Source organism: Pelmatolapia mariae, linkage group LG7 (assembly GCF_036321145.2).
Source record: "Pelmatolapia mariae isolate MD_Pm_ZW linkage group LG7, Pm_UMD_F_2, whole genome shotgun sequence".
Classification (NCBI taxonomy): domain Eukaryota; kingdom Metazoa; phylum Chordata; class Actinopteri; order Cichliformes; family Cichlidae; genus Pelmatolapia; species Pelmatolapia mariae.
Genome location: NC_086233.1, coordinates 5,240,110 through 5,256,537, shown reverse-complemented (window position 1 = coordinate 5,256,537; position 16,428 = coordinate 5,240,110). Strand labels below are relative to the sequence as shown.

Sequence of the window (16,428 nt, the reverse complement as noted above, 5' to 3'; positions counted from 1 at the left end):
AGTAAATCATAAGAAGTTCCCATGAAAGCAAATAGTTTCAGACAGCAGATGACCTGAGAAGTTGCACCAATGCCCATTATAACATAAATATGATTTTGATCGTGGCATGCAAACACTAAATGTACACTATCAGAATACTGTGCTGCCTTTTCACATTTCAGTCTTGCCACAGTGTCCGTGCTTTAAAATGGACATTATGACAGTGTTCTCTGTTTTTAACAGTCGTACCCTAATGTAGTTTTTTGTGTAGTCCGTCTGTGATAAGGTCTTTGTCATTCTTGTTGTAACTGTTGTCCAGATGCTGTGTTTTACCAGGTGACCAGCTGAGCTGTTCTTGTGGTACCAGCAGATCTACATAGAGACTCTTCTGCTCTATTTCACTGTTTACCATCCTGTACCCGAGATAAGACATGGCCTCTTCACACACTTCCTGTACTCGTTTGACCGAGTTATGCGGCAGCATGGTGCGCCAAGCCTGAGAGATGTCAGTGGCGCTCCGCGATGTGATGTCGAAAGCCTCTTCAATGGAGCCTTTGCCTTTTCCGTGGGTCACCTTGTAGATCCATGTGGCCAGCTGTGTGGTCATCTCCAGACCTACAAACTGATACATGGCACTGATCTCCTTCAGTGGGTTGCGCGTCACATCCTCGTAGCGAACCAGTTTGTAGCGGCCTTTTAGAAACGGAGGGGGCTTCAGGATGGCCCTCTTATTGATGCGCAAGTGGCTTCGACAGATCTCCTGCATGACCTGATACTGTACCTTTGTTTCATTGATGGGTTTCTGCTCCAAAACGATCGCGTTATCACTCACAAAGTATCCAGCTACCTCTTCCTTAGATCGCATCACTCCCCGTGGGTCTCGGACCAGGTGGATGATGCGGAGATTTAAGTTTGGGTCCTGCAAAAGTGGGTAGAGGGATTCTAGCTCAAAGATGCGCACTTCCTTGTACACCACATGAGAGTAAAAGCCACACACCTGCTCTACAATCTTCAGGTCCCGAGGTTTACAATTCTGTAGGCAGTGTGTGTTGTTGCTGAGCTGATTACGTGGCATGAGAGGACAGGCCGGAGGTGAGCACAGAGCTCGACTCTGACTCCACATAAACAACTCTTTCTGGTTCTCTGGAAGGTAGGACTCCATCACTGAGAAGTCACACTGGAACAGGCTCCGTAAGAGATCCCTCAAGGCCATTCGAAGTGCCCGTGCACCATTTTGCCTCAGCTGGGTCCACACATGCCAGCCAGGCTCCATAAGGTAGAAGACAGACGGGTGCTGACTGAACACCTGGCCAATGAAGGATGAGCCTGATCTCCACGATGACAACAATAGAACGTGGACTTTGTCATTGGAGGGGGGTGGGTCATAGAGGCTGAGCTGCATGTACCAGCCGCTGACCAGCAACAACGCTGCCCCATATAGGATCACCAGGAACTTCATGGTGTTGCGGTTCACTCTGTACCGCAACATTATGGCTGTGAGCTGCTGTCAAGTCAGTGGTGCTTTGTGTGAATTCTTCTCTCTTCAGTCTTGTCTTAAGCTGTGTCTCTTTTGCTGCATAAAAATACACAAATAATATAAATTTGACATTAGTTTTTATAAAAATACCAATTTGCTTGCAAATCCTGTCTTTGCTGGAAAACCTGGCATGCCACTGGTTGTGAACCACCTTCTTAAACATTTTAAATCACATGATACAATTTTGTATATGGTGGAGAAACTAGACCAAAACGGCAAACATTAACCAATGATACTTTTTGTAAGGGTCATTTCATCTTAGGTCAGCACAGAATTTTAGTTTCAAAAATCTTGCATGGTCCTCTACTCCTTCTGTTTCCCTCGTTTCTCTCTCACTCTCTCTCTGTGTGTGTGTGTGTGTGTGTGTGTGTGTGCGTGTGTGTGTGTGTGTGTGTGTGTGTGAACAGCTAACCACACCTTTGTGCTTCAGGGGTGCGATTGCTCCAGAGTTCCTGTTCACATATGTGTGTGTGTGTGTGTGTTTTTGCCTGTAAAGCAGCCAAAATCATTTAAAACATTTTAAACTGCTGCGCACTGATGCTTTTGGCCCATGCACAAATTTGTGGCTTTTAATAATCTCATTCATTCACTGTGTGAACTCTGCGGTATCCTTGTGTAAAATAAAGCAATGCGGTTTTACCACAAAGGTCTGCTACCCAGTACAATTCTTTGGAATGAAAAATTATCCAGTATTCTGGGCTGTAGAATCTCTACATTACTGTAGCATCGCAGAACTTGACAAAATCTCTCTCTCATCTGTCATATATATATATATATATATATATATATATAGCAGCCTGTTCCAAGAAAAAGTGTCACCTTCACTGTTATTATCCGTCGTGCTGCCTGCCAACAGAGCGTGTCCACAGTCCTTTGAGTGTCCCAACACCGGGGAGCTCTCCTCTCCTCCTCCGCTTCCTCTGTCAAATGCTGCTGCTCGGATAATTATTTTCTTTAGTCCCCGGGCGTGTAAAAAGCGGAGTTTGTGGGCGGAGTATTGCATGCACAGGGTTGACGAGATAGGGGACTGGCACAGCCGATGCTGTCGTCACTTTCCGGCATAACAGGTCAGGTGGGGGAGGATGTTCGAAAGCTGGAACAGAACTGTTAAAAAGCCGTAATTTACATTTACCCGACTGCCGACATCGTTTAAGACATTTGCTCTAGTGTGTGGTGCTTTATGTGTTAATTATCTTGTGGTTCTGTCTGTTTTGTATCTGCTGGTGTGCCAAAATATGATCATCTGCCAAAAAGTAATTTACGGTGTCCCGGTATTTCCCAAAACGCGATTGCCCGTACCTGTAAAATACTTATTTGTTGACCTATAACATATCAAGTGTCAAATGCGTCACTCACGAATGGTATCAATTCATCTTGAGCTACAAACAACATTCTGGCTGTCACAAGGTAGAAGCCGCATCAGTTTTTAACACAGCGACTTTTATATATGCTCAAGAGTTATCAAGAGTTAAAAAGATATTTTAACTGGCCTAAAAGGCTGGATTGATTATACTGTAGGTACAATATCATAAAGATAGCCTACAAGTCATAAAGATAAAGAACAGGTAATGTCTTTATTTTATATATAACCCCATTGTGAATCCTGTTCGTTGAAGACTATTTAACAATATGAGTAAAGACATTACACACACACACACACACACACGCACACACTCACGCACACAAAACAAGACACTGGAAATGCAAACGTAGCAGCCACGATAAAACAAAAAACAAATACGTTCGGACTTTTCCCTGTTGGATTTCCACTTTTTGTTATGGTAATGTTTTTTCAAAGGTAAATATACTTATCTTTTTATATTTATATTATTTTTAAAAAATATATTTATATTTTTCTTTTTTCCCCCATTTCTTTATACGTTCACGTCCATCCCGAGAATTTTGCCAATTTCCCTTAAGGAACTCGGTGACATTTGTGAGTTCTTATAAGCGATGATTATTATTTTCTCCGAGGTCCGCAGCAGACCTTATGAACTAGACCAGCAAAAATGCCACTTACTGCCGTTGGGGGTGAGTGGATGAAGACAGGACAAAGACACGGTGGAAGAGAGGCAGAGATGAATAACCAATGATTAAACGCGTAAAGAGAGGCGTAAAAACACATAGCAAGTGAAAAAGGTGAGTGAAGAAGAAACAATGCATCATGGGAATCCCCCAGCAGCCTTGACCTATTGCAGAGTAAATAGAATAGAATACAATGCTTTTTATTGTCACTATACACACGTACAATGGGATACACACTGTCAGACTTTTCATCTCCACTTTACGGTAACATACTGGCGTCACTGTTGCCAGCGTCATACCGTGACGCCGTGTTACGGTAACTTACTGTTCTGCAGGATGATACCGTTTTTTGCTGTTGTGGTATAGTACTCTTGGATATGGATACACATTTCCAAAATCAAAAAATGAAAAAAAAAGAAAACATATTTTGATTGAGAAAGCACTTGTTTTTACTAAACCATTTAACCCATGTATTTTATCAGATGGTTGTACACACAATAACGATATTATGTCATATCCATATCATAACGGACAACATATGCTCAAGTGATGAGTTTTCTTAGTTATATTTTGTAGGGTCTTAAACCTACACTGTGAAGTGCCTTGGCATTCATTTTGTTGGCACCATGCAAATAAACTGAATTGAAATGAATCGAACATCAAGCCCCACACTTCTGCCTCTCTACACACTTTGTCCAAAATACTGGCTCACACCACCAAATCAATGCACAAAGCAGGGTCTACAAGGACATGGATGAGCATGTGTGGTGTGAAGGAACTTGACTGACCTGCACTGAACCCTGACCTTGCTTTGTGGACTGAGTTCATTGATTTGTAGGGTGAGCCAATACATGTGACAATAAAAGTGTAAGTACCTGAAATAAATTTTAACAAACGGGTAAAAGAAGGGGGAAAAAAATCAAAACTGTTGCACTCAAAAAACCTATTGGACAGAGACAGCTTCTTGCAAGATGGCGAAAGAGCTTGTCTTCATTGTTGTTCGCCTCGTGTAAATGTCCAGAAAGCATGGGCCATGGATCGTCTGTGGAGACACAGGTAACAACACACTGAAATTATACAGGAAATTCATTATGAATGGCAACAACAGTTACCTAATTTGAAGTTTTCCACTCAAATTCAGTAAGCCGCTGGAGGAAAGTTGTGACGTGAGGGTTAATGTGAACAACCTTTTGCTTCACAGTGGTCCCAGTCTTTCTGCTTGTCCCAACCTTGGAGGTACATTTTGTTCCCTCTTCAGGGTTTATCCTTACAAAAAACCTTAAAGCATGCCACAATAAATAGTAACATACAGTAACACTGAGTTGTGATTTGAAATAATGAGTTACTTAGGGATAATTTATTCATCATCTATCACAATTGGCTAACTGTTCAAACATACCTCTGAATTAGCTCCAATGTTGCACACGCTGACTCCTGGTATTCCAGGTTCAATACATAGAATGAACCAAAGAAGACTGACATCGCATCAGCAAAGGTGTTCTCTTTGTCCAGCTCAACAATTACACGCCCCTCTGCACTCACCATTAAGCAGGTGGCGGTCATTAAACTTTGTCCTTAAATGTATAGGGGCAACATGTTGTCATTTTGCAACATAAAATAATTTCAATACTTCACTTCTTCACACTGTCTAGATAATCAAAAAGCAAATAGCTACATACAGTTAATTATTAATGGCCTTATTCAAGATTCTAAATCCAGAAGTTCTTGACGATTGTAGATGTGTTTGTTGTTCCAACGCACATTACAGCTGTATAATAGACCAGAACTCGAATAGAACTTGAGTTAAAAATGAAATCGCACCATGGTTTTGAACCCGGTGTGGCCGCTGCGACCTAGCGCGCCGCCATCTTGGCCAAGCAGTATGTAGTCCGTGTTAACATACTATAATTGTACATAATTGGGAATTATTCTGCACATTAAACACACCTGACAAAGAGTCAGCCCAATTAAATTACTGGAGTTCCATCAACTGTATGGTTATTTTGGAGTTTATAGTTTGTGCTGCTGTTAAACTTTACAGTATTGACTTCAGTATTTCTGCTGTTAGTGTAGCTAGACTACCATGTTGATCAGTAATATGTAATGTGAAATTTGATATTGTTACTTTGCTGGATTCACTGAGACACATGTCCAACAACCTTGGTTTATAAAGGAAATTACAGAAATGTGAGCTAAATAAACAGAGACTGGATACCTGTCTCCACGAAAAGCTCCTGTGCCAAACAGAAATTGTAATATGGTCTAATCGACTCTATTTCACAAATGACTTCTTACCAAGCATAATCAGCCTTGGGGTGATTGGCAAGTTGCTCTCTGCTTCAAGGGACATCCTGGTAAATGTTTCCTGCCAGATAAAGGACCAAGACATTTTATGTAACGTAAAAAACAGGACAGCAGGCAACAGCATTAAACCTAGAGCTATATGAAAGAAGCTTACATCTGCTAAGACAAAGAGGGAGTCTTCGTTTTCCTTGTAATACTTCATCATGAGAAGTATGGCTGCTGTGCCAACCTTGTTGTTGGTCAAAACTTCCTCACTTTCTATCTGCTGGATGAGTGTCCTTATACCAAGGTTCCATTTGAGCTTCTGGCTGGAGAAATAGTTAACAATCCTTCTGCCTTTGGTTATGAGGGCCTGACTTAAGCGCTCACTGATATCAACACCTGTGAGTTTGTGAAAGTGGTTCAAAAGACCTTTCAGAGTAAACAAGAATGGCCACTGCTCCTGAATTTCAGCTACTGAAAGTGAGGGACAACTGTTGATAAGGTGCCGCTGAGAAATATATGTGAGGCACATGAAGTCATCCACATCAGGTCTCTCCACAGCTCCAGGTCCTTGTGAATTAAAAATTGTTGACAGGATGTCTTTCTTTTCCTCTAAAGAAGCTAGCGTTTCCCCCTCAGGAAGTTCAACTGGCTGCCAATTAATACAACCATTGCTATCAACAAGGCATCTAACTTTTTTAGGTGAGGTTGCATTACTGTTGGGACTGCAGTCTTCCTCATTCCTGGTTCTCTTTGTTTGACGAAGTCTATGTGTTGTATTATCTCGATTAACATGTTCAACTCTAGATTTGATGCTTCTTAGTAGTGAATAATGTCCACAACCCAGTCTTTCTCACTTTTCAGTAAAATCTGCAAATGTTTGAGGGTATCTGATGTTTCAGCTGATGCAGCAGGGCAAAGCTCCAGAGTAATGGTGTCATTCAGGTTCTCTGGTCTGTTGCCATCTAAAAAAAAGAGAGATCATTGGAAAAGCTACTTTATATGGCTATTTCAACAAATATGTCCTCACTAATAGATAAACCCTGCAATTAGGATTGAGTAGTAACAGAAAGGCAGTTTTGGGGACCTTGTCTGAAGATGAAAAGAATCAATCCCAGGACTGCAAAAGAACTACAAACTCAAGGTCTTGCATTGAAAAGTTGAAAAATACATTGAAAAATGCACTATATTTAACAGTTTGTCGCAATTTCCACCCTTAGTCCTACCACTACCAATGAAAGGTTAGTGGTGTTAGATTCAGTGTCTACTTTTGTTTAGGTTTTCCATGTTAATTAACTACCAGACAATGTGAGCCCCAAAAAGCTCTTCAATATTATACTGTCAAAGTACATGTGTAGAATGTGGTATCTTTATATAATCAAACCTTAAAAATAATGGATAAAAAATCGGTTCAGTGGCATCATTGTCACATTTTACAGAAATATAACTTACTTAGTTTTAAGAGTTTTAATCATTGGTGTTATCTTAAATTAGTTTTTAAATGTATAAATAGGATGGCCCCAGAGTGTCTCAATAGATACATTCAGAGACAAGACAGTAATCGTGTTACTAGGAGTAAGGTGAACGGTAACTGTAAGATATTATACCGCAGATCTACATTCGGTCAGTCAGCTTTTTCTATAAAGGCTTGCCACCTGTGGAACACACTTCCAACCGATATCAAACTGATTACAGACATTAGATCCTTTACATTGAAGGTTAAAGTGTGGTTAAAGGGAAACCAAAGTTGTAGTCATTTTATCTGATGATTTTAATTTTATTTTACATTATTGTCTATTAATTGTAATTGTATTTATGGTGTAATTTGGTTTTATGAAAATGTATGTTTTATTGTAATATGCATTTATTTAGATTGTAAGCCCAACAAGGGACAATTGTTGAAAATTAGCAGTAGCTATAAACCTATGTGCGGTACATCAGTCTCATGTCTTGCACCTGAACTATGTTAAACTGCACTGTCCCTTTTAAATAAATAAATTCAAAATTCAAAATGGTATGGTGAAGAAAAAAAAAGCTCATCAGTGGCATATGAGTCTATGAGTGACCTTCAAATAGACTCAAGTCTATGAGTCTGTGAGTTGTACAGAACTTACACAAACCTCCTTTAAATGCAAGAAGTAGTTTGCGTATTTGAATTGGTGTGAAAAAGGGTTTGAGATCTTCCGCCTCCACAAACAAAAGGTCACTTTTTTGTTGTACACCAATAACGTCCGTCAGATGTTCTACAATGCAGATTATTTTCTCTCTGTCTAGTGCCGGCAGGAGGCTTGTGAGTTCCTCTTCAATTTCCATCCCTGAAAAAGAATTAAGAGGAAACTGAATGGTGTAGGGAGACAACAAAAAGGCCTGCCATGTTATAAAGTGGTAGTGGGTAATAATCCATCAGACTATCAGCATTTACACACACACACTTCTTTCTGTAGGGCAACGCAAGCAGTGAAGTCCAAGGTCAATGAGGAGTACTGAGTGATGCAACTCGAGCACAAAGTACAATTCAGAATCGTTAACAAGTATCACAGCTATCTTCCCAAAACCGAGCCATCATCAGTGTAATCTACAATGGAAACATAGCCTTTGACATACTTGGTACCTTTGTAGACAACTGCTGACATCCAAAGTGGTCTGATTAGTGCAGCCTGCTTTTGCCACAGCTTCTTGAATGATAGCGTTGTAAAGATGATGATTATAATAACTTGTTTTTCCAATGATTTGAACTATAGGTGGAAACATTTGGCCCACTGAGAGGTAGAACTGCAGTAACTGATGTCGTTCAGTCAGAGTCTTGCATAAGTTGACAAAGTTATGCACTGTTCTTGTACATGCTTTGAAATACGAGTGCTTGCTCTCAAACCTAAGGGTCGACAAATGAATGAGTGGTCCAAAGTGAAGGATAAGGTCTGCATAATGTAACAAATAGTGATGTTTTGCTTTTAAAGCTTTGTCAGGAAACCTACTGTGTCTCAGATATATATAGTCCTCTATGAAAAAAGTTCTTGATTGATTTTGTCCACTTCTGCTTGTGGAATATTAAATGAAGACAGTTTGTCAGACAGTATTGCAAGAACATCGTGCATTGCACAGCTGCGAAGATCCTGATATTCCTCTATGATGCTCTGTATAGTGCTGGTTGGCGTTTTAGCCTGCATTTTTAAATGACACAAAGCCAACTGTCTTCTAATAGACTAACTGTGTCCTGTCCTTGTATTATGGCAAATTCCCCAATTTCTTGTTGCCTTGACTGCTGAACTGTCTACTTATGTTTTCGAGAAATATGGCTGGAAAATGATGTTCGGACACTGAAGTATTTAGAGCAATCTTCAAATGGACATAATACTTTGTCCCCGTCTTTGATGTGAAATCTGAGATGGGCACAAAGAGTTGTAAAGTTTTGTGCAGCATACCCACATCCAGGAACTTGACAGCTGAGGTAACCAGTGAACTTCTAGAACTTCTCCTCGGTGGTCTCCCTTCTTGTTCTGTGATTCCTAGGCATATGTGAATGAAAGGCAGAAAATGTTCTGAAAGTGGCAGGACAGCTCTCAGTTCCACAAGAAAACCTGTAGTTAGCTACATGTTTGTGGCTTTTAACACGCAAACTGAACAATATAAATTTGCGTGCATGGAAGACACAAAATTTACAAATACACATAGTTGCAAAAAGTTCAATGACCAATTACCTTTCCTAAATGACATATGCAATGCAAAAAAATAAAAAATACAGAGTATTGTCAATAGGGACCAATTCCCAGTTTTTACATGATCAAAATTATTCACAAAAAGCTTCAATAAACAGAAAATGTGTGCCGACAAAAAGCACAGTAAAGACAAGTGAGCAGTGCAGAAAAATGAAAAGATATTTGAGCTCGACGCTTAAACGGGTTTAGCTTGTCAGCACCCCGCACCGTACAGGTAGTACAAGCACACCTGAAAACACTGACCAGCTAACAGCTTTAAGCATTTGGGCGCAACCTATCACTGATTCACCTGTTGCAAACGTCCAAGTTTCTATCAAATCTCATAAATCTATCGGCAACTATTAACTAACTAGTCTTTTGAGTCTCCACATTCATAGCTATTGACATTTTGTCTTAGCGTTTGAATGAAAATAACCTAGTAAGAACGCATTTCTGACTTCTCTCGAATAAGTGAAAAAACACTTACCTATATCTATATAGATATATCTCTCTCTCTCTATATATATATATCTCTATATCTATATATCTATATATCTATATAGATATATCTCTCTCTCTCTCTCTATATATATATATATCTATATCTATATATCTATATATCTATATAGATATATCTCTCTCTATATATATATCTCTATATCTATATCTATATATCTATATATATCTATATCTATATATAGATATATATAGATATATCTATATCTATATATATCTATATATCTATCTATATATATATATCTATATCTATATATATAGATATAGATCTATCTATCTATCTATCTATCTATCTATCTATCTATATCTATATCTATATCTATATCTATCTATCTATATCTATATATATATATATTGATATATATAGTGGCTTGCAAAAGTATTCGGCCCCCTTGAACTTTTCCACATTTTGTCACATTACAGTTTTTCTCAGTTGCTTTGGTGCGTTTCTCAGATCAGAATTGAAATTCTCATAACTATTAGTTCAACCTCCACAACACTCAGTCATTTGTGCACATCATAGTAGCAATTTCTCCCCTCTCTGAACAAACTGCAAATGATCTTGGACATGAATCAGTTGCTTCCATACATTTCCCTGCTGCTTCCTGACATTTCCATTTGCTTATGTCATGTCAGTCAAAAGTAATCATACCTATGGATGCTGAATAGTCGTTCCCAATAAAACTAATAGTCATACATCCATTGCTTGAGTCATCACACACAAAATTGTTGAACTAGTTATCACATGCCAAATATTGGCCATCTGTCAAGCAAATCCTATACCTTTCTGTATCATTTTTCCTGGAAATGGCTCTGAAACTGAACAATTGATCTCAGGTGAATTACAGCTGTCACTCATGAGGAGGCGTGTGAAAGTTCAGTTGTAACCAATGACAAACAACTTGTTCACTGTCAATTATGGATGAATCCTGTGAATCCCCAATTGGCAAGCATATATAAACTGCGCAGGAGCTAGTGTGTACCATTTCTACACTTCTGTGACACAAAATGGAAGGTCAGCACCGTGGAAGAGGGGTGAGGATGCGGGGAGGAAGGGAAAGGGGAAGAGGGAGAAGAGGCAGATATAGGCGGATTCCTAATGAAATAAGGGCTACAATTGTGGACCATGTTGTCAATCACGGCCTCACCATGGAGGAGGCTGGTCGAAGGGTGCAACCCAATATTGGAAGAACTACTGTCAGTTCAATCATTCAAACATTCCGTAGGGAAAACAGGTATGCAAACAGTAATTCACTGTACTGTACTGTGCCATCTCAGACACATCACATGTTACTGTACTGTATTTGCAAATTCACAAAAAGTCCACTCTGCACCACATAGGATTGTCAGACAACCTCGCGGAGGCGGAAGAGGGCCCCTTTTTACCCCACAGCAAGAAGAAGCCATTTGTGCAATGGTCATTGCAAACAATGCAATAAAGCTGAGAGAAATACAAAGCGCTGTCATAGAGAACTACACGGTATTTGGCAATATTGAATCTGTTTCAATTTCAACAATTGACAGAGTACTCAAGAAGAATGAAATCCACATGAGGCAATTGTATAAAGTGCCATTTGAACGAAACAGTGACAGGGTGAAGGAGATCCGTCACCAGTATGTGCAGGTAAAGCTGGTCTTCTATGTTCTGCACTGCAAACTGTTTTACAGTACTTCGTAGTTTCATGCAGTACACTTGCAATTCCACAGCACATACTCTACAATGTGTTTTACCAAATGCATGCATTACTGTTTGTTACTGTACACAGGCATATTGTGACATTGCATTTCTGTCTCTCTCTAAAGCGTGTACTGGAGCTGGAAGCCAGGGAAACACTGCACACATTCATATATGTTGATGAGGCAGGTTTCAATCTGGCCAAAGGCAGAAGGCGTGGAAGAAATCGCATTGGACAGAGGGCAACCACTGAAGTCCCTGGTCAGCGCGGAGGGAATATTACCATGTGTGCAGCCATCTCAGACAACGGCGTCCTCACCCATATCCCCCTTCTTGGTCCATACAATACCCAACATCTCCTGACATTTTTAGACACTCTTTACAGGGACCTAGTCCCTGAGAATGAGAGAGGTGGAGGCCAACTCAGCAAGTATGTTGTTGTCTGGGATAATGTCCGTTTTCACCACTCCCATCAGGTCAGAGAGTGGTTTGCAGCACATGACAGAATTCTGGTTGAATATCTCCCTCCATATTCCCCATTCCTTAATCCAATAGAGGAGTTTTTCTCTGCCTGGAGGTGGAAAGTTTATGACCGGCATCCACATGAGCAAATGGCCCTGCTAGCAGCCATGGATGCAGCATGTGACGACATCACAGCAGGGTCATGCAGAGGATGGATTCGCTACTCCAGGAGATACTTTCCTCGCTGCATTGCGAGGGATAACATCTGTTGTGATGTAGATGAAAATATGTGGCCAGACAGACAGGAACGTCTGGATGTGCCAGAATGATTTACTGTACTGTTACATGTGCTGTTTATTGTTCACATTAGTGCACAGCTCTACCAAATGGGTGATTTTATGTTTACATGTATTCTACAGTGAACAAGTGACTGTAGCATATTTTTCTTTTGCACAATTCTGTAGGATTACAAACACTTCAACACAATGGAAATGTGAAACGTACGTATTCAGTGTCTCAGTTACTCCCAAGACTCCCATAACATCTACAGTGACTTCACTGCACGTTTCAGATGGCTGTACAGGTAGGCCATAGTGCTGTCGTCAGCATTTTCAGGTGTCACCAATTGTTTTTGCAATGGGAAACGCTGAAATTATAAACTGTCATAGTGGAAACATGACAATGCCATTTGACTATCTTGTTCATACAGATGGTGTCAAGACTTTTCATTTTGATGGCACTGGCAGTTTCATTGACATGGATACTTGCTTTTGCGGTATGGATAATCAATTCTGTGCATGTGACGTGCTTTTGCAGGCTATCCACTAGGTTTTGCAGTTTGCACTAATTGTTTTGGGAAATGCACTAACTGCTGTGCAAATGTTGATGGTGTTCTGAGAAACGCACCAAAGCGACTGAGAAAAACTGTAAAGCCACAAACATTAATCAATTTTACTGGAATTCCACGTGAAGTTTGCAGTTATTTATTTGTAAAAAATGTTTGGAATCATGTATGATTTTCATTCCACTTCTCAAGTGTACACCACTTTGTATTGGTCTTTCATGTGGAATTCCAATAAAATTGACTCATGTTTGTGGCTGTAATGTGACAAAATGTGGAAAAGTTCAAGGGGGCCGAATACTTTTGCAAGCCACTGTATCTATCTATCTACACGTGAAAGACCAATACAAAGTGGTGTACACGTGAGAAGTGGAACAAAAATCATACATGACTCCAAACATTTTTTACAAATAAATAACTGCAAAGTGGGGTGTGCGTAATTATTCAGCCCCCTTTGGTCTGAGTGCAGTCAGTTGCCCACTGACGTTGCCTGATGAGTGCTAATGACTAAATAGAGTGCACCTGTGTGTAATCTAATGTCAGTACAAATACAGCTGCTCTGTGACGGCCTCAGAGGTTGTCTAAGAGAATATTGGGAGCAACAACACCATGAAGTCCAAAGAACACACCAGACAGGTCAGGGATAAAGTTATTGAGAAATTTAAAGCAGGCTTAGGCTACAAAAAGATTTCCCAAGCCTTGAACATCCCACGGAGCACTGTTCAAGCCATCATTCAGAAATGGAAGGAGTATGGCACAACTGTAAACCTACCAAGACAAGGCCGTCCACCTAAACTCACAGGCCGAACAAGGAGAGCGCTGATCAGAAATGCAGCCAAGAGGCCCATGGTGACTCTGGACGAGCTGCAGAGATCTACAGCTCAGGTGGGGGAATCTGTCCATAGGACAACTATTAGTCGTGCACTGCACAAAGTTGGCCTTTATGGAAGAGTAGCAAGAAGAAAGCCATTGTTAACAGAAAACCATAAGAAGTCCCATTTGCAGTTTGCCACAAGCCATGTGGGGGACACAGCAAACGTGTGGAAGAAGGTGCTCTGGTCAGATGAGACCAAAATGGAACTTTTTGGCCAAAATGCAAAACACTATGTGTGGCGGAAAACTAACACTGCACATCACTCTGAACACACCATCCCCACTGTCAAATATGGTGGTGGCAGCATCATGCTCTGGGGGTGCTTCTCTTCAGCAGGGACAGGGAAGCTGGTCAGAGTTGATGGGAAGATGGATGGAGCCAAATACAGGGCAATCTTGGAAGAAAACCTCTTGGAGTCTGCAAAAGACTTGAGACTGGGGCGGAGGTTCACCTTCCAGCAGGACAACGACCCTAAACATAAAGCCAGGGCAACAATGGAATGGTTTAAAACAAAACATATCCATGTGTTAGAATGGCCCAGTCAAAGTCCAGATCTAAATCCAATCGAGAATCTGTGGCAAGATCTGAAAACTGCTGTTCACAAACGCTGTCCATCTAATCTGACTGAGCTGGAGCTGTTTTGCAAAGAAGAATGGGCAAGGATTTCAGTCTGTAGATGTGCAAAGCTGGTAGAGACATACCCTAAAAGACTGGCAGCTGGAATTGCAGCAAAAGGTGGTTCTACAAAGTATTGACTCAGGGGGCTGAATAATTACGCACACCCCACTTTTCAGTTATTTATTTGTAAAAAATGTTTGGAGTCATGTATGATTTTTGTTCCACTTCTCACGTGTACACCACTGTGTATTGGTCTTTCACGTGGAATTCCAATAAAATTGATTCATGTTTGTGGCTGTAATGTGACAAAATGTGGAAAAGTTCAAGGGGGCCGAACACTTTTGCAAGCCACTGTAGGTAGGTAGATAGATAGATAGATAGATCACCCCTGACTTTCTGAAGCTTCCCATTATACCATTATACTTTCTGTAACAACATTTTATGTGCTGTCTTTTACCAAGTGGGATGATTGGTGGATGAGTCATTTGGAAGACAATGCATGTTTTGATAATCATTTAATTATTTCAGCTATTTTACAAGCAGATATGCTGACTTATCAACATCTGCTTTTCTTTGTCTGACATGACAAAGGTCTAGGTAGTCTAGGTATCATTCTGCAAAAGACCAAATAATTAAAATAATAAAAAATAATAATAATAGGCAGTTTGGTGATTATTAGAAATAGTTATCTGCAACCACAGTGCTGTTATCCTCCACTGATTTCAAAGGGCAGCAAAGTTGATTCTCAAAATCAGTTTACAGAAACTTGACAGAGAGTCATCGGAGTCAATTAACATTTTAAGTGACTTGGTATTTTTAAGCTCATTTTCTGAAAGATTATGTCATAATTGTCCTGAAATTTTCTGTCCAAAGTCCAAAATTTCTGCTGGTGCCTGTTTGTGGTGAGCATCAGATCAAAGTTAAGAATTATAAATTATAATTATAATTATAAATGGCTTCTAGTGCACTTTCAGGCCTGTGAGATTCATTTAGACTCTCAGACACTGAGCCATGGCTCTTTGCCAAATGCACACATTTCTGCATCTCTGCCATTCAAAGACACTTTTTATAGAGTTTATTTTATGTAATATTCAATACTGACCTGTATGTGGGAGCCGAATCTTCAGCCCTGCTGAGAATCCATGTGGGACTTTACTTCCATGGGCATATCATGTGGGCCAGTTACATGCAAATACCGAAGGGTCATTTATAGCTGACATATGAAATTATCTTGCAGACCAGTTATATATAACAGAATAGCAGAATAGTACCTGCTCAGCTGGGGTTCCAAGCAATTCAAGCAGGTACTAAAATATGACATCATACCCAGAGTAAGTGCCACCAATTGGCTGGTCAGTGGCATCACTCAATGGGTCATTCAAAAAAATCAAAGCTGCTATTTCTGAAATCCAGCAACGAGGAAAATGGCTACAAAAACAATGCTCTGGTCATCCAGTCTCACAAAAAACCACAGACCGAGCAACAGTTACATCGTTGCCTCGACATCCACCTTTGTTGTAGCATTCATGTCACATACTAATTATGTCACAGGACCCTCGTCAGCGTTGCTATGACGAAGACCACACACATTAGGTGGCACTCGATTGTAATGGAAAACCAATGGATCCGAGTCAAGTCGTGGTGGGTCAATCCAAGTAGATACTAATGGAAAAGGAGCTTAATGGTATTGCGGGCCAAAAGTTTGACGCCCCTGGTTAGGATGCTTGATGTAAGATTTCAGGCTATAGGACAATGAAAACTGTTTTGTAAGGACATTGTGTTATCAAGTTGTGAAATGAAAGTGTGAAGTGTTGCCCTGATGGTAGGGTATGGAAACAAATTTCAAAATCCATTCAATACTTCGTGGACAGCATCAGCAGGATCAACGAAGCTGGAACCATTTTTGGCCAGAATCTGGGG

At 40.3% G+C, this 16,428-nt stretch overlaps 1 protein-coding gene and 1 pseudogene across 1 annotated transcript; both read right to left on the bottom strand.

Moving 5' to 3' along the window:
- Positions 1-229: 229 nt before the first annotated feature.
- Positions 230-1,468, bottom strand: LOC134630501 (carbohydrate sulfotransferase 6-like). Its single transcript, XM_063477821.2, has one exon. The coding sequence runs from the start codon at positions 1,466-1,468 to the stop codon at positions 230-232; it is 1,239 nt and encodes a 412-aa protein (XP_063333891.1).
- A 3,185-nt stretch (positions 1,469-4,653) lies between these two features.
- Positions 4,654-11,166, bottom strand: LOC134630500 (uncharacterized; annotated as a pseudogene).
- Positions 11,167-16,428: the final 5,262 nt, after the last annotated feature.